The 21,134-nt window shown below is 58.8% G+C and overlaps 1 protein-coding gene across 2 annotated transcripts in view; it reads right to left on the bottom strand.

Moving 5' to 3' along the window:
* Positions 1-21,134, bottom strand: part of INTS1 (integrator complex subunit 1) — a 33,998-nt gene that overhangs the window by 7,588 nt on the left and 5,276 nt on the right. For both annotated transcript variants that reach the window (XM_023740244.1, XM_004385930.2), the window contains 28 exons: positions 20,657-20,798; positions 19,503-19,679; positions 18,647-18,755; positions 18,062-18,182; positions 17,538-17,615; positions 16,852-17,009; positions 16,020-16,116; positions 14,419-14,510; positions 14,157-14,217; positions 13,850-14,047; positions 13,323-13,452; positions 12,943-13,122; positions 12,707-12,856; positions 12,050-12,229; positions 11,695-11,799; positions 11,122-11,289; positions 10,362-10,473; positions 9,646-9,807; positions 8,873-9,019; positions 8,379-8,477; positions 8,016-8,140; positions 3,998-4,252; positions 3,242-3,401; positions 2,819-2,959; positions 2,220-2,406; positions 1,968-2,091; positions 1,267-1,397; positions 405-492 (listed from right to left, as the gene is read on the bottom strand). In XM_023740244.1, the coding sequence (XP_023596012.1) occupies positions 405-492; positions 1,267-1,397; positions 1,968-2,091; positions 2,220-2,406; positions 2,819-2,959; positions 3,242-3,401; positions 3,998-4,252; positions 8,016-8,140; positions 8,379-8,477; positions 8,873-9,019; positions 9,646-9,807; positions 10,362-10,473; positions 11,122-11,289; positions 11,695-11,799; positions 12,050-12,229; positions 12,707-12,856; positions 12,943-13,122; positions 13,323-13,452; positions 13,850-14,047; positions 14,157-14,217; positions 14,419-14,510; positions 16,020-16,116; positions 16,852-17,009; positions 17,538-17,615; positions 18,062-18,182; positions 18,647-18,755; positions 19,503-19,679; positions 20,657-20,798 (3,877 nt within the window). The remainder of the gene's footprint in view (positions 1-404; positions 493-1,266; positions 1,398-1,967; positions 2,092-2,219; positions 2,407-2,818; positions 2,960-3,241; positions 3,402-3,997; positions 4,253-8,015; positions 8,141-8,378; positions 8,478-8,872; positions 9,020-9,645; positions 9,808-10,361; positions 10,474-11,121; positions 11,290-11,694; positions 11,800-12,049; positions 12,230-12,706; positions 12,857-12,942; positions 13,123-13,322; positions 13,453-13,849; positions 14,048-14,156; positions 14,218-14,418; positions 14,511-16,019; positions 16,117-16,851; positions 17,010-17,537; positions 17,616-18,061; positions 18,183-18,646; positions 18,756-19,502; positions 19,680-20,656; positions 20,799-21,134) is intronic.

The raw sequence follows: 21,134 nt of genomic DNA, 5'->3' as shown, positions 1-21,134 counted from the left end.
TGCCCCACTGCATGCATGCCACTCCACCACACACCAGACACACCCCACCACACCCATGCCGCCCCACCACACACCAGACACGCCCCACCGCACCCATGCCGCCCCACCACACCAGACACGCCCCACCGCACCCATGCCGCGCCACACCAGACGCCCCACCGCACCCATGCCACCCCACCACACACCACACGCCCCACCGCACCCATGCCGCCCCACCATACACAGACACGCCCCACCGCACCCATGCCGCCCCACCACACACCAGACACGCCCCACCGCTCCCATGCCGCCCCACCACACCAGACACGCCCCACCGCACCCATGCCGCCCCACCACGCACACCAGACACGCCCCCACCATGCACACACCCCTTCTCAGGGGCCGGTTTCACCCTGAAGCCTTGCCTGAGGGGTTCGCTGGTCCCGGCCCTGCCAGATCCGAGGCACGTGGATGCAGGCCCAAAGGAAGTCCAGAGAGGCAGAAGGGTCAATCCTGGGGGGACAAGGGTTCCAGGCGGTCTCAGGGGTCTGCTGCACCAGAACATGCAGAGACCTGGGGAGGAGATGATGACCCAAGAGAACAGAGGAGCAGCGTTCTGGACGGAGACGCTGCCGTGAGAGCAGGTCCGAGGGCAGTGCGCCGTGGTAGGAGCGGCCTGGGCAGCTGAGGGGATGCGGGCTCCCTGGCTGCTCCCTCCCTCCGTGTGTCCACGGGCACGTCGCCTGTCCTCAGCCCACTCTCTAGGACAGGGAGCACCGAGGCTGGCCTGAGTCCTGGAGCCACGTGGTCATTTGTCATCTTACACCCCCTTCTGGCACCTGCAGCACAACGTGGAGTCGCCAGTCCTCTGGGGCAAAGTGGGACAGACTGCCATGTCCCCCAAGGAGGTGGTGCCCACTGCAGGGCTCTGGGACCTCTGGCCAGCTCTGAGCACACTGGGGCTTGGTGGGGAGGGCCAGGCAGGCTACTGCACGAGGGCTCCTGAGGAAGCTGGGCAACTCTTGCCAGGGAGAGGGGCAGGCGGGGAGGGCGGGTGTTGGATCAGGTGCCCCTGAGGGCCCCCTCGATGAAGAGGTCAAAGCTGGGTGTCTATGACCGCCACGCAGAGCAGCATATTCACTGTGTGGCTGCTCCAGCCCAGGACACACACTGCGCCCACGGGTGGGGGCTGCATCATCGGGGACAGCCGGCTGCATTGTTGGGGGGGCCCAGCCCAGGACACACACTGAGCCACTGTCGGCCTGGCCCAGGGTAGGGGGCACTCACTTGTGCTCACGGCTCTTGCCCAGCAGGATGCGGATGCAGCGGTGCAGCGTGGACCAGTTGGACTGGTGTGTGAGCAGCGCTAGGAGATAGGGCCGGAAGGATGGCACCTGGGGGCCAGCATGGCCTTTGCCCTGGGGAGGAAGAAGGCTGGCATAGCCCACTGGGCTGGCATGGCAGCCGGCCCCTGCCGAGTCAGGGTGGCTGCCTGGGCGCTGCTCCAGCCACGGGGAAGCAGGGGTGCAAGCTTTGGCAAAGCTCCTTCCCAGGAAGCTGGGCTTCACCCCCATCCTCCCACATGGCCCTGGGACCCAAGTCTGCCCACCTGCAAGCCCCCTCAGCCCTGGTGCTTGCAGGGGACCTAGGCCCCTGCAGGAGGGTGCTAGGCTCAGGGCGACACCAGGAGGGCCCTGACCTGTCCTGTGCGCCACTCCACCATCCTCACTCAGCCCCTTGCCTGCCCCGAAACCAGATGCCGCTGAGTCACAGCAATTGGATCAGCAGGGACTCAGGACGCCCTTCTCTCCAGCTCAGCTGACATGACATAAGGTCCACAGAGCCACGCAGAAACCAAGTAGGCCACTGGCTGTGCCCAAGGCCAGGCCATCCTCACCACCACACCAGGCCAGAGTCTCCCCTCAGGCTGGTGTGTACTGCTCTGCCCCTGCAGATGGGGAGACAGGCCGGCCCTGCCACCCACCCACCTTGTTCCAGGAGAACAGGAGCCTCTGCTGCAGGTCTGGGCAGCTGCCAATCACCTCGGGGTCCAGCATCTCCAGCCAGTCAACGAGCAGCCCTGAGGAGGGCCCCAGACGCACCGCCTCTGGGCTGAGGGGAGCGGTGGGGTCAGAGGGCCACCAGTGTGGCTGCGAAAGTCAGCCACTAACCCCACTCCGTCCGTCCGCAGCTTCCCCAGAGCTGTGTGTGCAGGCCAGCCGCCGCCCTCTCCCGCTCACCTGCCGCCGTCCACCCCCGGCGTTCCCGGTGCCGCAGGCTCCTCCTCCTCCTCCAGCAGCAGGGCGCTCACCACGGCCACAGGTTTCGCAGCGGCACACGCAGAAGCCAGGTCCGTGGGGGCAGCAAAGAGCACAGCCAGCAGCTCCTCCAGGTGGGGGGACTGTGCCTCGATCAGACCCCGGAGGACTGCATGGAGAGGATGCTGCCATCCTCCCACGGCCACCGACACCTGATGCCCCCCAGCAGGCCTGGCCAGCACTACGTGGGTGGTAAATGGATGCCACTCCAGCACATGCTGGCTGCACAGGGGAAGGTGGCCAGGGGACAGCGAGGCGGGGAGACGGCAGCACTGGGTACTTGGCTCAGTGCCTAGACTCAGGACGGGGGGAAGGTCCAGTGGGCTTGCTGCAAGGGATGTGTTCCAGCACAAGGATTCCAGCAGCAAGGCTGGATGGCCATGGACATGGGGCAGGGGGGGCTACCCAGCAGAGGCACCCAAGGGAGACCATCGGCCATCTCCCAGGCTTCGCTTGGCTATTCTAGGCCCCCGCTCCCCACACTCAGCCGAGGCCGCAAGGGGGCCACTATGGATGCGTACCTTTGCCAACCAGCTCCGGCTCCAAGCTGCACTTCTCCCCACACCTGAGGGTGGCGATGATGGCCTGCACCGTGGAGTTGACTGTCTCAGAGTCCCGCCGGAAGGCCAGGGCCTCTGCCAAGTGCACGAATCCACTCCTGACTACAAGAGGTCATCCGTGTGAGGGCCACCAGCCAGGATTCCCCGTCAGCCTGGCTCTGGGCCCACCCCTCACTCTTTCCCTCAGGGGTCGAGGGAAACTGCTCCCTCACCGCTGACACTCAAGAGGCTCTCTGCTTCACAGGCCGTCCTCCCGAGGACCCACGTCACGGCCTGAACCCTCTGAGTACTGAGCCGCTCAGCCTGGAGCCAGCTGGCACAACCCCTCCTCCAGGCCGCAGGAGGCCTGTCTCCGGTCCCCATCCTCACCACATGTCCACTCACCGTCACTGACCCTACGCCGAGCTGAGTACTGGGCAGCGAGCAGTCTAAGCTGGGCCAGTAGGGGCCCAGGCTCCACAGCGGGGCTGTCCAGCCACTGGAGCATCTGCATGAGCACTTTGAGCAGGAGCGACGAGAAGCTAGAGTCCTGGGGCACACAGCGCTGCAGAGGGGCACGGCACACGCTCACCTACTGCGACCTGGGCCCCTCAGACGGCGCCTGGGGAGGGGGCACCAGAGCCACAGCGTGCTGGGCTAATGCCTCCTGTTTGCAACTTATTATCATGTAGTTCAGAGTAAAAACACACCATAGACATAGGCACACCACACACAAGTATACAAACTACACGTGCATACACACACAAGTACACACACGCATACACACACAGTAATAAGTAAAATATGTTAACACACAAACATAAACAGATAAGGCAAATACAGCAATATACTAATCACTGAATCTAGGTGACAAATTTCTAAATAAAAATCACATTGTTTTTTCTCCTATTTACTTGAAAATTTTCATAATACAGAGTTGGGAACTCCCCTTTGACCCCCAGCTCCTAAGGGCAAGTTTCCTTCCTTCATTTAGGAATCAAGAAGCCAAAGCCCATGGGGGGCACAGGGTCAGGACTCCTATCTGACAGGGAACCCATGAGGCCCAAGGAAGGCCTAGGCCAAGGAAGTCCAGACCCTGGGGGACATGCTGCTGCCCGCCCCTGGATGCCAGCCTGCACAAGGCCGCCCACCGCGGCCCACCTGGTATTGATGGAGCTGGCGCAGCAGCGGGCAGGTGAAGAAGTGGCTTCGGTGCATTGCCATCACCAGGGCACCGCCATGCGGCGAGTTCAGCAGGGTGGCCAGAGCCTGCAGGACCCGGACTGTGATGCCCGCCACCGCGGGGTCACCCTGGCGCACACGGGCCAGCTCCTGGCCCAGGGCCTGCTGCAGAGCCAGGACAAGGGGGCGGGGGTTCGTGTTCTGCCATCGAGGGTCAGGGCTCAGTGGGAAGATCTGGAACAGAGCAGATGGTCAGGGAGGTGGGACAGGAGCCTATTCTGTGATGCACTCCCTCACAACCCCCACGCCGGCCTAGGACTCAGGAGCCCTTAGAGAGCTGTGCCAAGAAGCAGCAAGGGACCCACCTTCAGGAGCTGCAGCAGCTGGCACCCTGGAGGACAAAGGGGTCTAGAGCCACTGGCTCCAGCCGACCCGACCCCGAGGAGCTTCCCCATTCAGGGGGGAGTGGGCCGACAGTGCCCAGGACTTGGGGCCGAGTCCTGCATGTGGACCCCAGTGAGCCTCACAAGCTCGCAAACCTCAGTGCCTCCACTTATAAAATGGGGTGCAAGAGAGCACATGAAAGGGGAGAGTTTCCCTACCATGCCAAACACGGGTCTGTGGCCTCTGAGAAATCCACGTGTACGCATGTACCTGCACAGGGAGGGGGGCAGTGAGCGTGTGGTGTGTACAGCAGTGGATGGGCAGGCGTGTGAAGACGTCTCTGCGGGGGACTGCCGAGCTATGTGTGGAAAGACAGCACACGCATGCAGAGACCAGGCCTTGTGTGACCTCACTTCTGGGACATGTCCAGAGACAGAAAGCGGATGGACGCTGCCAAGGGCGGTGAGTGACTACTAACGGGCACATTTCTGGGGTGATAAAAATGTCCTAAACGTAGACTGTGATGATGGGTGCACAATCATGGGAATGTACTAAAAGCCACTTGTTATGGATTGAATTGTGTCCCCCCAGAATATGTGTTGTAACCTCTATGCCTGTGGTTATAATCCCATTCGGGAATGGGTTGTCTTTGTTATGTTAATGAGACAGGATTAGTGTACGGTATACTTTGAGGCAATCTCTTTCAAGATATAAAAGAGATTAAACAAGTGAGCAAAGAGAGAGATGGGGTAAGATAGATGCCAAGACACATGGAGATCTCTAAGGAACCCGAAAGCGTAAGGTGAAGAGACAAGGATCTTCCTCCAGAGCCCACAGAGACAGGAGGCCTTCCCCTCCAGCTGGTGCTCTGAATTCAGATTTCTAGCCTCCTAAACTGTGAGAAAATTGTTAAAGCCATCCACTTGTAGTGTTTCTGTTATAGCACCACTAGATAATGAAGACAGGATTTGGCACTGGAAGAGTGGGGTGCTGCTCTAACAGATACCTAAAATGTGGAAGAAGTTTTGGAATTGGGTAATGGGTAGAGGCTGGAAGAGTTTTAAGGTGCCTAACAGTAAAAGCCTAGATTGCCTTGAAGAGACTGTTGGTAGAATTATGGACATTAAAGGCAATTCTGGTGAAGGCTCAGAAGGAAGTGGGGAGAACTATAGAAAAAGTCTCTATCATCTTAGAGAATACATATGGCACTAGCAACAGAATGTGCTAGAATGTGGACGTTAAATGTGCTTTTGGTGATGCTTTAAAAGAAAATGACGAACGTGATTGGACAACAGAGGAAGGGCGATGCTTTTTATGCAGTGACAAAGAACTTGTCTGATTTATGTTCAAATGTTTGGTGGAAAGTAAAACTTGTAAGTGATGAACTTGGATATGTAGCTGAGGAGATTTTTAAGCAAGATCGTAAAGGGGCCATGTGGTTTCTCCTTGCTGCTTAGAGTAAAATGTGAGAGGAAAGAAATGGACTTAAAAATGAACCGTGCAAAATGAAAACAGAACTTTAAAGATTTGGAAAATTCTGTTGTACAAATTAAGAACACATGTCCTAGAATGTTCATTAAGGGCATGGCTACACAATCTTTTATTAAAGAGATTAGGCCTGTGGTTGATGGATCTAACCAATCACCACAGCAGAAAACCCATCAGCTTAGACTGAAGGAGGCAAAGAAAGAACGAAAGGAGAGAACCCTGTCTGCCTCTTGTAATTCTACAGGCAGGAAACAGGTCAAAGAATTTACATGTGTTGTCCTCCAAGAAAAGAAAAAGACCATCCCTGGAGCAGCTCAGAAATAAGCAGAACTGTTGGAAGGAGCACAAGAAGCAGGGCCTTCTCGGTTTCAAAAGGTGGGGCTACAGTCTCCTGGATCCCAAAGGGTGGGGCCACAGCCTCCTAGGTTTCAGAGTCAGATCTTCGTCAACTTGGTTCCAGAGTGTGAGGCTGCTGTTAAGGTGTGCCAGGGGGATGGGGCTGCCACCCAAAGCTGAGGGGGCAGGTCTGCCACGGTCTAGGGGTAGAAGAACAGGCCTGCCGGGGTCGAGCGGGTGGAGTCACCAATCAGATGGACTAGGAGAATGGGGCCCTAAAAGCCGAGGGAACAGAGCTGTCATCCCAGTGGGCCTGGAAGGCAGAGCTTAAGAATCCAGAAGGCATGGCCAACACCAAGAGTCTGGAGGGCAGGGCCATCGCCCAGATGATCTCAGAGTACAGAGGATTATTTTCAAGCCTTGAGAGCTAATATAAATTGTTCTGCTAGGTTTTGGACTTGCTTGGTGCCTATTATCCCTTCTTTCCCTCCATTTTTCTTCCATTTGTAATGAAAATGTCTACCTTGTGCCTGTTCCACCGTTTACTATGGAAACAGATAACTTATATTCTAGATTTTGCAGATTTACAGATGAAGAGAAATTTTGCCCCAGGATGGAATATGCCTGAAGTCTCACCCATATTTGATTTATATGATTCTGAAAATGAAAATTTGGACTGGGAGTTGATTGAAAACTTTTGGGATGATGTGATGAAGTGAATGTGTTTTGCATGTGGCAAGGACATGAATTTTAGGGGGCCTAAGGGTGGAATGTTATGGATTCAACTGTGTCCCCCAAAAATATGTGTTGTAAAGCCTAACCTCTATGCCTACGGTTATGATCACACTTGCGTATGGGTTATCTTTGTTACGTCAATGAGGCAGGATCAGTGTAGGGTTCTCGAGTCAATCTTTTCTGAGATACAAAAAGGGATTAAACAAGCAAGCTGACAGACAGATGGGGTAAGATAGACACCATGATACATGGAGATCTCCAAGGAACCAGGAACCAGAAAGCGAAGAGACAAGGACCTTCCTCCAGAGCTGACAGAGAGAGAAAGCCCTCCCCTCGAGCAGGTCCTCTGAATTCGGACTTCTAGCCTCCTAAACTGTGAGAAAACGAATTTCTGTTTGTTAAAACCATCCACTGTTTGTGGTATTTCTTTTATAATAGCACTAGATAAACTATGACACCACTAAACTCTGCACCTTGAAATGGTAAGTTATGTGGTCTATGAACAATATCACAAAAAAGATGAAAATAAAAAAGGAAACTGTTGAGTAGAGAGGATGTGTGTGGTGGGGCTGATTGTGCCTGTGGGCGTGCATGTGACTGCCGGGTGCCAGCTGCTCAAGGCCTTCGGCATGACAGAGGGAGAGTGTGTCTGTGAGTGCTTCCAGAGGAGCCAGCCCACTGAGCCAAGGGCAGTTCCCCTGGGCGGGCGCTAAGCCCAGTGATGGCAGCACAGGCAGCCTCCTCGGGTGCTAGGTGCCTGGCACTGCTCTGGACACGCCCCCACCCTAGCTCAGTGAGTCCTCATAACGCACCCCAGAGGGAGGGACATTATCACCCCATCTCACAGATGGGGAAATTGAGGCACCAAAGGTTGAATCACATGCTGGGGGCCACATGACCTGGAGTGGAAAGGCCAGGCCCGCACCAGCCTGGCTCCAAGCCCCCCTCAACCTAAAGGTCTGGTTCCAGGGAAGGCTGCTGTCTGGAGCGTGGAGGGGGGACGCAGGGCTGGGTTAAGTCGCTGATGTAGACCCATGGGGTAGCACCATCATACCTGCAGGAACAGACTGGCCAAGTCATCCTCGGGCCCAATCGCCTGGATCTGGGTGACTGTTCGGATCCTCCCTTGGCCTGCTGGGGGCTCTGGGCTGCTTTTTGGTTTGGGGGCATCCGTGCTGTCTGCAGAGAAGGGGGATGGTTGTCAGTGGCTGATGCTTCCTGCCAGCTCCCAGAGGTGGGAAAGGCACACCGAGCTCCACACAGAATGGGGCCCCACTCAGGGGTCTGCCTGCCCTGGGGCCAGCCTCTGAGGCCAACGAGCAGAATGGACTTTAAACAGGAGTCGGGACATGGGCCAGAGGCCAGCACTGACACGTAGTCTGCCCTGTAAGTCAGGGGATGGGGATGGGGCTGCTACCTCGCCTGGGGGGCAGGGAGGCTGTAAGCAGAGAGTGGAAGGTCTGGCCCCCAGAAGCTCCTCTCTCGTGCTGGACCTCGACCAAGTGGGCCATGTAATCTGCAAGTCAAAAGTCAGGACATTAGATGTGCAGGCCAAGCCAGGGGACATGCCCTTTCTTGCATCCAAGCTGGGGTGGCGGGGGTATGCCCCCTCTCCCATGTCTGAGCTGCGGGGAGACCTCCTCCTCCACATTTGAATGGGAAACACACATGCTCTAGCAGCCCCTGTGGCTTCCTGAGACACAGAATTGTACCTGAGGCCTCCCAGCAAAACGCCTGTCAGTGTCCAGAGCTCCCACAGGCCCTCTGAATGCCAAATGAGGCCAGGGGGAGCCTGGACTCAGGGAGACGGTGACCTGGTGACAGCTCACAGGCCCCAGCTCTCTCAACCACCCTCCTCTCTCTGAACTCCTGCCCTGCATGCCCTCTGCCCCACACGGCATAAGCTCTCACTCTTGTCCATGATGTTCTGCTCCAGCGTCTGGGGGTCGTGGGCCACGGCCTGGTCCAGGTACTGCAGTAGCTTGCTCATGCTGGAGACAGGGATGCCAAAGGACTGCACGAACAGCAGCAGCTGCTGGGGCTCCAGGTCCTGCAGGGCTGCACACACGCAGCTCTCAGCACTGCCCATGGGGCCTGGAAACTCCTTCTCTGCCCCACACGCTGCGTGGGCCCCCTCGGGGCTGCTCTCCTTGTGCTCTCGGCTCAAGGGATGTCACTCCCCTGCTCCAGAGTCATTGATGGCTCCCTGCCGCTGACTAGAGTCCAGACTCCTCAGTGCTAGTCCCTCACTGCACTTTCCATGCCCTGATCGTGTTCCCACAACCCCCTCTAGCCCTACTGAGCCCCTGCTGACCCAGCCCTGGCCTCATGGGATCTCCTGCCCTCACTGCGCTTATCCAAGGCCCCTTAGTCCTTCAAGAACCAACCCCAAGGCCTCACCCTCATCAGCTCAGAGCAACAGTTCCCCCTCAAATACCCACTCCATTTCTTCTCCCTCAAAAACACACACAGGCCCTGAGCTGCACCCCACACTCCTTGCAGGCAGAACCAGCACAGGGCTGGTGCCCCAAGCCCAGCATAGGACCACACGCCCAGAGCCCAACAAAGGCCCGGGAGGCAACTCAGCCTGTCCGCTTCCTCCTGTGGCAGCTGGCAGGACACCTGGGCTCACACACAAAGGATGGGCCTTGGGCACCTGGCTGCGCCGCTCCACCCCCACATACCAGCGTCCACCAGGCGCGGCACCTCGGAGCGGATCATGCGCAGCTTCAGCCAGTCAGGCAGCAGCAGCGCCTCCTCTGATGTGTCCACCAGGAAGGCAGTGGGCAGGGGTTTCTTTTCTGGAAACCAGATATCCAGCAGAGCGCGGAACTCGCTATCGCCGGCTTTAGGAGAGACCACACAGGTAAGCACCTAAGAGCCCACAAGGCCCAGCACCTCCCCATCAAGAAGCAGCCAGTGCCCAAGCTCCAAGTCCAGAGATTGGCCACAGGGGAAACCGAGGCTCTGGGGGAAGAACCTGACGCTAGGTGCATGCGTCCTGGTGCGGATGCCTTGCACAGGTGAGCTCACCTGGCCCCCGCCCCGGCCCCTGGGGAGACGGCAGCAGCCCCAGAAAGGACCATGACAGGAAAAGCTGCCAAGGCCAGAGATGGCTCAGCCGGCCGGAGGGTCACCTGGCACTAGGCACAGCCCCCACAAAGTGCCCCACCCCTTCCCACAGTGTGTGCCCCCACCCCTTCCCAAACAGTACCCCCTGCCACCCTGTCAAACTGCAGCTAACCAGGCATGAGAAGAAATGTCATTAGGCCAAGACTTGTAAAAATGTCTCTGTCACAGAGGCTCCCACCTGGGGCCAGTGCAGCACCCTCAGTGACCCAGCATAAGCTCCCAGGAGGGTCACCCCTCTGCCCGCCCCAGCTGGCCCAGCACTGCTCACCGCGGGGCGGCCCCAGCGTCAGCAGGATCACCATGGCATGCACCACCAGGATGTGCATGGTGGCCGTCTCCCCGCTCGTCCAGCGCAGGAACACCTGGTCCTGGGACTCCGACTGTGTGGGTTGGGGGCCGGCACGACTCAGGGGTTGCCTACCACCAACTGCCTACCCCCTGCCTGCCTGCCACAGCCTCACCCAGCTGTCCCCACAACGTGCCAAGACCTCACTCAGCTGTAGCCCTCTTCATTCCCTGCGGCCTCACCCAGCTGTCCCCCCTACCCACCAAGGCCTCACCCAGCTATACCCCCAACCACCAAGGCCTCACCCAGCTGCAGCCCTCCTCATCCCCTGCAGCCTCATCCAGCTGTCCCTCATGCCCTCTGACCACCACAGCTTCACCCAGCTGTAGCCCTCCTCGCCCTCCATGGCCTCACACAGCTATAGCCCCCCTCACCCTCCATAGCCTCACCCAGCTATACCCCTACTCTCCGTGGCCTCGCCCAGCTATACTCCCCACCCTCCGTGGCCTCACCCAGCTGTACCCCCCACCCTCCGTGGCCTCACCCAGCTGTACTCCCCACCCTCCGTGGCCTCGCCCAGCTGTACCCCCCACTCTCCGTGGCCTCACCCAGCTGCAAACCTCCTCGCCCTTCATGGCCTCACATAGCTGTAGCCCCCCTCGCCTTCCATAGCCTCACCCAGCTATACCCCCGACCCTCCGTGGCCTCACCCAGCTATACCCCCCACCCTCCATGGCCTCACCCAGCTGTAGCCCTCCTCGCCCTCCTTGCTCTTGCGCATGCGTTGCACGTAGCGGGTGAATATGGAGAGCAGTGCCACCAGCACAGCATCCGACTCGGCACTGCGGGCAAGCTTCGAGAAGAGGTGGGCCATGATGGTGGAGCGCTCCACGATGAGCCGGGCCACATCCTGCGGGGGAGGGGGATCAGGGTGTGCCCAGGCCAAGGGGGCAGAAAGTGGGACATGGATGGCAGTTCACACAGTCCTCCCCACTCAGGACTGTGATGCTGGACTCTGCTCAGGAGATGCCTGCGCTGGCCCAGACCCCACAAGCCTCCCTTCAGGGGTGTCCTGTGCTCCCTGTCCGCCCCCTGGGTCTAAGCAAGACTTGGAGGACAGCGGGGAAGGGATATGGGACCAAACCACACCGTCCACCACCAAGACACCAGCACCTGGGGATCTAAGAAGAAATGCCTGTACTTGCAGTGCATGAAGCACAGATCGGCGGTGACAGAAAAGATGACAAGAGGAAGCTGCGCCTGGATGACAGCTGCTGCTCACCACCACCCAACAGCACCTGGCTGCTCTGCTCACCAGAGCCAGGTCATTGTGCTGGCCCTGCTCCTCCACCGGCGTGTGCTGGGACAGGTATACCAGGTAGGCGCTGATGGTCTGCGGGTCCGTCTCCATGTGGATGGCCTGCAGGAGGGGCACGCTGCCTGACCCAGGCCTCGCAGAGACCTTCCTGCCCCCTGCCATGCCCTGCCCCTCCCAGCATCTGGGTCCTTTTGTGCCGCCCCCCCACTCATCCTAGCAGGCGCTCTGGTTCCCTGGTCCTCCCAAGCTGCCTTGCCCCTCCCAGCCTGCCCCTCCCATACCCCTTCCCTCCCAGCCCAGCATCCAGGTCCTCCCAGCCAATGCTGCCCCTCCCAGACTACACCCCCTCCACCTGCTGCAGCGCCAGCGCCGTGGTGCTCCTGACGCTGTCGAACAGGGGCAGCCGGGGCAAGTCCCGGAGCAGCCATTGGTAGCCCTGCAGCATCTCAGGCTCCCCAGAGTCCTCGTCCACCGGCTGCTCCTTCTCCTCCCCATCCCGCAGGCTGCCTTCCGAGAGCACCAGTGACAAGCCCTGCAAGGGGACACGGGCTGAGCTGACTGTCCACCTGCTGCTCCTGCAGGATGGGCGGGGGACCTGGGCCTGGTGCCTGAGGGAGCAGACGCCCCTCAAAGCTGAATAGAGTATGGGATCCCCAGGTGAGGGCCTCACTACTGCCCCTCAGAGCTATTAGAACTGCTGGAGAAAGAAGCGGCAAAAGCTAGTGTCTCTGAAGAAACGTTCAGCCTCATAAGATGCAACCAGTCCTAGTGCTCCTAGTCCCCACCAGGAGGAGGAGCTGCACAGTGACAGGGCTCTGGGTTGTTCAAACCTCAGCAGCGTCACCCCTTCTGTGCGGGGGCATTAACTATAAAAAACCCTGGGTGGTAAAGGACTCAGTTTAGCTGTAAAGATGGAGCAAGAGCGAGCACATGCATGCACAGACGAGGGGCTCAGCCCTCCCCTTGGCCTCAGGCAGGGATTGAGCCTGCCCGCCCGCCACCCACTCACCTTCATGGCCAGCACTCGCGAGGCCACCTGGGAGGAGCTGAGGCGCCGCAGGAAGTAGTCCAGAACCTCGCAGGTGGTCTGCTCATCCGCCTTGGGGCCCAGCAGCAGGTCCTGCAGGCGGCCCAGCAGCTGTTGTTGCTTCTGCTGCCTCTGCAAGGGCCAGGAGGTCATCAGGGGATTGCTGGGGGGATCCGGGGCAGGGTGTGGGCGGAATAGGGGACTCCAGGGGCGCTGACCTGTCGCTTCCGGGCCTTCTGCTCCTTGCTCTCGCCATCCTCCTCATCCTCCCCGGAGGCGTCAGCGGCGGCCGCATCATGCAGCAGGAACTCACACAGGCACTGCACTGGCAGCACATCCAGGGAGCCCTCGCTGGACTGCACCAGGTCGGCCAGCCAGGGCATGGACTGCGAGGAGGCCTGGGGAGTGGATGTTGTTCAGCCCCACCACGCCAGATGCCCCTATATGGCAGCCTTCATACAAGGTAGCTCCCGCCAGGCTGCCACAGGGCAGGGTGCTATCTGCCAGTGTAGGCCTGCATCGGGGGCCCTGACCCTCTGGCTATGCCTGCGTTTTATCCTGGAGCCCCAGCCGCCCTTCCCCCAGGCCTGGTGCTCACCTGCCTCTGGATAATGTTGAGCAGGAAGTCGGGGCTGCGGCTGCGGCACAACAGGTGTCCGAGCCGCAGGGACTGGTTGAGGGCTTTCACCTGCTCCAGGATGTGGGCAGGGGGCCGCCGGGGGGGGCCTCTGGAACCAGAGAGCAGGGGCGCATCAGAAGCCACATGTACAAAACCCCTGGAGCCCAGAGGACAAAGGACAAGATCCGGGGTAGCTGTGTACAAGGACGTGGGGGCCACTGCCCCTCACAAATTCTCCAGCTGGCTCCTTCTTCCTCCCCGTCCCCTGCTTATGAGGGGCCACTCAATACACCCTCATGGACTGCTGGGTCTGCCCTGGACCCCAGCTTTGCCTGAGGCTGACACCATAGTGGAGCAAACTGCAGGGGCTGGGGCAGTGGGGCTTCATCAGCATCTGCTCCCACCAGGCCCCCGCTGCCCCAGTCCACCCACAGGCCTTCTTCTCAAAGGCCTCCAAGCACCGCGCCCACCACCCCCAAGGTGGACCAGGCCAAGCGGGGTCGTACTGGGGGTCCAGGCTGGTGAGCTGGGACAGGAGGAGGCTGCTGCTCTCCGTGATGGTTTGCTTGGTGGACGCGGCTGCCAGGTGCCCCTCAAAGGCCAGGATCTCCTGCTTCTCCCGCTGGGAGATCTGCAGCTCCCGGCTGATCACCTCTGAGCGGGTCTCTTCATCCGTCAGGGTGCACGGTGGGTATGAGTAGTTGCTGGGCAGCGACAGGGACGGCTCGTCACCGACCCCATCGGAGCCCCATGCCCCTCAACAAAGCCCCAGGATTCACCCCACCGGTGCCACCAGAGGACAAGCCGACTCACTTAGTCATCACCATCTCCATGAGCATCTTCAGAGTGGGGTACTCTTCCCAGGCAGCCAGACCTGGGGACAAGGAGATTGGAGCATACTCAGTGGGGCTCACTGCCAGACAGGCCCCCAGGGATGGGACACCCGTTTCCAGTGCATCCTCTGATGCCTAGCTGGGTGCTACTCTGGGTCCTGACAAACAAGATGCCCAGATGGGAAGACTGGCCAACACTCAGCCACCTCACAATACCCACAGCTGCCTGAAGGGGTGCTCACCAATGTTCTCGGGGTTAAAGGCAGCTACGACCAGCAAGAGCGGCCAGGCCTTCCAGTAGAGGGTTGAGATGGCGAGGTTCGGAGGCTGATACCTGAAATGCAACCACATCAACAGTTCTGGTTGCATTCCAGTCTGGCAGGCCCTCAAAATGATAAACATGGCAATCCCACTCTACACCCAAGAGAAATGAAAACATGTTCAAGCTAAAACATCTACAAAACTGTTCATTCCAGGACTAATCACAACAGCCAAACAATAGAAACAACCCAAGCGTCCATCAATGGATGAACGGATAACCAAAACGTACTATTTTCGTACAATGGAATATTACCAAAAAAAAAACAAACCCTTATCAAGTCGACTCTGACTCACAACAACCCTATAGGACAGAGTCGAACTCCCCCATAGTTTTCAAGGCTGTAATCTTTAAGAAAGCAGACAGCCACATCTTTCTTCCTCTGCAAAGTGGCTGGTGGGTTCGAACTGCCGACCTTTCAGTTAGCAGCTGAGCGCTTAACTACTGCACCACCAGGACTCCTTCAATAGAATGCCACTCAGTCATAAAAAGGAGTGACGTATTGATACACACTATATGGGTAAATCTCAAAAACATGATGCTGAATGAAAAAACCCCATCACAAAATACCACGTATTCACTCAAACGAAACATCCAAAAAAAGCAAATCTACACAGAAAGGAGATTATTATTGTCGAGGGCTGTGTGTGTGTGCGCGCGCAGGCGTGTGTGGCAGGGGCAACTAATGGGTATGGGTTTCTTTTTTTAAAACCGTGGTAAAAATACACACAATGCTTGCCAGTTTCACAGCTTTTGTATGTACAATGCAGCAACAGTGATTACAATCTTCACGTTGGGCAACCACTGTCACTATCCTCTTCCGACTTATTCCCCCACCATTAACGTGAACTCCAAAAAAAAAAAAACCTGTTGCCAGTGAGTCAATTCCAACTCACAGCGACCCTGTAGGACAGAGTAGAACTGCCCCATAGGGTTTCTGAGGAGCGGCTGGTGGATTTGAACTGCCGACCTTCTGGTTAGCAGCCATAGCTCAGTGCCTCCTGAACAGTGACTGCCCGTCCCCCTTCCTCCCACTGGTATGGGGTTTCCTTCAGGGGGAATGAAAATGTTCTAAGATTTGAGAGAGGTGATGGTTGCACAATGATCTGAATTACTCACCCCACTGGAGATGTGTTACACATGAACTCAGCCTCAATAAAGTCTCAGAAAAACAGAGCATAAACTCACTTGTGTACGAAGAATACGGTACGTGTGAGTGTTAATAAATACAGGAAGTAAAAGAATCGGGAGCCAGAGACGCTACTAAGAAGATATCACAGGAGCAGTTCCTAAGACCCAGCCCGCTGAGGTCAGGCAGAGGCCTGCTACGTGCACAGGCCAGGCCTCTGTGGGAACAGCTGCCTGGAGCTGGCTGCAGGGCACTGGGCTGGGGGTAAGTGCTCAAGGGGCATGTGGCAGGAGTAGCACTAGCCCCTTCGACGCTGGCCTCTGTGGAGCTGAGCTCAAGCCTCAGGGCAGGAGGGGAGCACCCTAGATGGGGAGCCTTGTCTGGTAGGGCCTCACCCAGGGGGGAGCTGGATGTTCTCCGGGTGGTGGTAGGTGCACAGGTTCAGAACGGCATCGATCAGCTGAATCCTCTCCACCTTCAGCACTTCCACATCTAGAACCCAAGAGCCACACACCAGCTGCAGAGCCCACCCGAATGCCCTTACCCAGCAGTCAGGCCCAGGGGCACAATCTAGGCCCGGGGGACAGTCCAGGTCCAGGGCCAGGCTCTGTGGGGGTCAGGGGAGAGGGCAGGGCCTGGCTCACAGGAATCAGTGGGGAGGGGTGGGAGACTGACAGGAAGTGCTATAAACCAGGAGGCCACAGGAAACGTAAGCATCGTGCAGAGGGGGCAGGTGGAAAGGCTGTTAACCCTCACTGGGGAAATGGAGGCAAGCCTGAGCTCTTCACAGGGCCAGGTCTCAGAGCAGGCAGGACTTTACAAGGGGAGGAGCACATCCCAGGCAAAGGGAACACAAGGGGGAGAGGAGCACTCAGGCCAGGGGCCAAGCCCATGCTAGGGTCTGGGAGTTTGTAAGTAAAGCGCTCTGTTGAAGAGGACCCTCCTACTAGCCCTTTAAAGAAGAAACAAAAGAAACTGTGACAGCTGGAGCAGGACTGGCAATCGCATGGAGAACAGCAAATTAGGAGCGAGTTCCTGAAACGGTGCAAGGACCATCTCATGGGCAGGTGCACAGGCACGGCTCTGAACTCAGGACCGGGCCACCAAGCCTCCCAAGAGCACACACAGTGGCGGAGTGGGGTGGGCAGAGGCATGACCACAAGGCCTGGGTCCAGCCTGGACCAGTGGGGGCACCATGCTCGAGAGAAGGTCAGGGAGGAGCCTTACCATCCGCCTGCACCGCAGCGGCGCGCTTCACTAGGTGGTCAGCAAGCTCCATGGCGTCCGCGGGGCCGAGCGGGAGCTCTCGGGACAGCCCAATGACCAGGATGCGCATGAGTGTGTCCTCCAGGATAGGCACCTCCGAGCAGAGGCGCAGGAAGAAGCTAGGGGCACAGTGAGGGCTGCACTCAGGGGCTGTACCTAAGGACCAGGCTCTGGAGCCCTGAAGGGGAGGGCAGGTGGGCAAGGACAGGCCAGTGCATGGCTCGCCAGCACATGACATGAAATGCGGTAGGAACGGAGGCCCATCATTCAGGTAGCCTGAGGAGAAAGCAGGGACTCAGGCAGGAGACGTGGCAAGCTGCACTGGGTGGATGGAGGAGACAGGGGGGTCCTGACAGGGGCAAACACTGAGCATGGGGACGTATCAAGCGTGTCTGTGGACACCCTGGGGATGTCTTGAAGGTAGGAATTTGAGGGGGAGGACATATGGGCTAGAGTTTGGGTGTTGTGGAGGCAAACGTGGTGGGAAGCCCTGGGAAGGAGGCAGCTCCGCAGACACCACACGGGCGATGGCATGCCAGCCTGGCAGGGTGGGTGCTGATGTGCGCAGCACCAGGAACAGAGGGTCAGGCGAGCCCTCTGCCGCCCCACACGCCTGTCCCCTGCCCCCCCATGATGCAGGTGCTCACTTGCGGTCGCTCTCCGGGGGCCAGTTGTCCCACTTGTAGTAGGTCTCCGGCTGCTCTGTAAAGAGCACCTTGTGGAGGCTGCTGAGAGGAAGCCGAGTCAGAGAACGGCTAGAGAGGCTGGGGGTGCTGCTCCCCAACCCATCCTGAGAAGGACCAGGCCTCCCACGCCCGGGGCACCAGCCTCTACTTGGTCAGAGGCAGGCAGGCCTCCCCCAAGCTCTGTGGCTCCCATGGCTACTCCAAAGAGGCGCCACCAGATAACCGGAAGCTGCTCCCAAACGTCCCACAGACAAGGCCATCCCTGCCGAAGGGCAGGGGGCCTGTGTAAGGGGGTCTGCAGAAAGGATGACTGGCACCCTCAGCACAACAGGACTACCATCCATCAGCTGGGTTCCTGAGGCTCGGGCCACAGCCAGGGCGCAGGATTCCTGTAGTGTGTCCCTAACACCTGTCACCCAGCGGGGGCTGCTGGGTGATACAACTCTGCATGGGGGAGGTCCGGAAAGGGCGGGGCCAGGCCGCACCAGTGCACGTAGTCCTTGGGGGCCAGCTTGCTGATGGAGGGCACCACAGTGTGCAGCCACCACACGGCATCACGCTGGATTGCAGCAATCTGGTTCTGGAAGGCGCGCAGCACCTCAAGGTCTGAAACAGACAAGCAGGGCTTGGGCATGACTGCAGGGGCAGTGGGGCAGCAAATGCCTCGGGGTCCAGCTCATGGCCAGTGGCTGGGGCGAGGCCTGCTCAGATGGAACAGTACTCCCAGGGCACCTGATGATCCTCATGGGGGTCAGAGGAAGCCCAGGCAACCAAATCCTCAAATCCCAAATCCTCTGTGGTCAAACCTTCCAGCAGGATCCATACTGAAGCTGACCGGGCTGACTCAACACCACCTCCCACTTCTCCCCCAACCCCAGGCAGAAGGGCCCCCCAGCCTGCGATACCCATGCTGTCAGCATAGGACTCAGCATGTCCTGGGCCAGGAGAAACAGGAAGCGGGGGCTCCCGGGCACCCCCTTGGCCTCCTCCATGGCCTGCTGAGGGGTCTGAAACCACCTTTCCCTGCACTGTGCCACCCAACTGAGGGACAGTCATCTCCAGACACTTACTCCTTTTCTCGCCTTTGTCCCAGGCAACCCCAGCCTCCTTCACCTGGGCGGTGATCCCCAGCATCATGGAAACGGCCAGCAGGTCTGTCACGTGGATCACAAAGCGCTCCTGCAGAGCAGCACGGAGTTGGCGTGGGGGCCCACACAGGTGGGGGAAGGGCTGACACAGGGGTGGGCACTTGGGGGCCTGCTCAGGGGCTGGGGGAGGAGAGTGCCAGGAAGAAGGGCCCAGGACAGCCATACTAGGAGGGCAGCATGAGGCCTGAGAAGTTGGCCGGCAGCAGGCCTGGTCAGTCCCAGAACAGGAGAGACCCCGACCTGGACACAGCCCAGCCCCCCAAGGGAGCGCCAGCGAGGCCGGCTGCCAGCCTTAGCAGCACTCGCCATCCCGCAACCTGCCGACTCCTCTTTTTACCATCGCCCCCTCCTACCCTTTACACACTCTAAAATCCAGCCAGCTCAGACCACCTGCCGCCAGGAACATGTTCTGCACCACCCTGCTCCCTGCTCCCACCATCCCCTCAGCTCAAAGCCTTCCTCCTCAGCCCTCTGCTAAAATCCTGCTCCCGTGTGCACACCCATCCACAGGTCCCGTGGGCAGACGCCTCAGTCCCTCCTGGGCCCTCTGCTGGGGACCGACGTGTGGGCTGCGCAATGACATGGCTACCGAGACGCTAAGGGTGACAGAGAACCTTATTCCTTAGTCCCAGGCCACATGGCCCAAAGCATTATGGACACAAGTGCTGAGCTGCGTGCACCCATAAGAAGAGACACAGCCGACGTGTAAACCGGGGTATGAGGGGAAACACAGCCCCCATCCACAGGCTGTGGGGCCGCAGGCAGCCACGACAGGCACCTTGAACTCCATGTCCAGGTGTGGTGGCTCCTTGCGCTCCTGCATGAGGCCCAGGCAGAGCGCCTGGAAGTTGATCTCGTGCTTGGTCTGCTTGATGATCTCACGCAGCAGGGCCCGAGAGGCCCGCAAGTAGTCATCCTTGTTGGTCAGCAAGTCCTGGAACACCATGGCCAAGAACTGGGCAGAGACAGGTCATTCAGGGCTGCTGGACGGTGGCCACTGGCCGCACCGCACCCGCTCACACCCCATCGTGGGCCTGCCAGCACATTCCCCCCTCACTTCCACCCCATTTCCCGAGGCACAGCCAGGAGGACGCTACAGGCGTGTTCCAGATAATGGGCACGTCAGCCTGCCCCTCAGGCGAGCTCTTTTGAGAGCAAGACCGTCTCTTCCTTGTTCACTCTCCTGGCCACTGGCATGTGGAAGCTAACCCCATTAAATGAGGGGATAGCTTCGTTAACAGACACAGTGAGGGCTACACCCAGGCGCCATGACCACAAGAATGAACGTACTGCCCACCCCACACCTAAACTCAACAGTTAAAACCAAACTCTGGACCAGAGACCTTGAGGGACCCACCATGTCCCTAAAACGCCAGGCACAAAAGTGACAAGATAGCCACCAAAGGGACACCAGTTCTGCCTGACGTTTTACAGACCACTAGACCTGTTGTCAAACCCTGACTTGTGTTACTAACAGCAGTAACAACAATAGAAGCTCTTTCCCAGATTCTGCATCCAGAGAAAAGGGGTCCCTGAACCCAAGGAGCCCATAGCCAGCCCAGGGCAGCACCAGGAGGGAGAATCAACTGCCCAGGAGGCCGGCCTAGACCTTGGCTCTTAGAGGTCAAGGCTTCTCCCTTCTAAACTTAGTTTTCAAGGAAAACGCCCTGCTCTGTGGCTGGGCCTGCTCCAGAACTGATAAAGTCACACTCCACTGAGTGCCCAGGAGCCCACCGAGGCCTAGCCCCTCAGTCCAAGTGCAGGGTATGCTAACCCCCCGGAACAGCATCGTTCAAACCCCCCGAGGGAAGAATGGTGGCACCGTGGGGTGGGAGCAGTGGTGTGTGTGGGCTCGCGTGTGCACACCAGGCTGGCGTCTGAGCAGGGCCCACTCTCCCCTAGCTCCGAGGAGCACCGCTGTGGCCTGCACACCTTGGGCGCCAGCTCGGCGCTGTGCTGCAGCACAGTGTACAGGATCTGCATGTTGTTGGGGTTCCGGGCGTTGGACAGTTCATTGAAGACCACAAACTTGATGGTGGTGCCCAAGTTGTCCTTGTGGGCGTTCAGCAGCTCCCTGGGGATGACAGCCAGGCTCATCATGGCCGCCCCCTAGATCTTCGCCCCAGCACTGGCCCCCGGCTTGCTGCCCCTGACACACAGTATGTAGTGGTTGAAGGGAGCCCCATCCTACCTCTGTCCTATCCTATCTTTTCTCCTCATCCCCTCGACCGCCTACCTTCCATTCCCCTTACTCCTTTGGCCACACCTGACACACAGCATGTAGTGGTTCAGGGGAGCCCCCATCACCTGCCACGCCTGACACACAGCGTGCAGTGACTGAGGGGAGCCCCCACCCCCCACCACACCTGACACACAGCGTGCAGTGACTGAGGGGAGCCCCCACCCCCCA

This window comes from Trichechus manatus, unplaced genomic scaffold, assembly GCF_000243295.1.
Source record: "Trichechus manatus latirostris isolate Lorelei unplaced genomic scaffold, TriManLat1.0 scaffold00151, whole genome shotgun sequence".
NCBI classification, from domain to species: Eukaryota; Metazoa; Chordata; class Mammalia; order Sirenia; family Trichechidae; genus Trichechus; species Trichechus manatus.
Note: the sequence above shows the minus strand (reverse complement) of the source record. Positions and strands in the feature narration are given on the sequence as shown.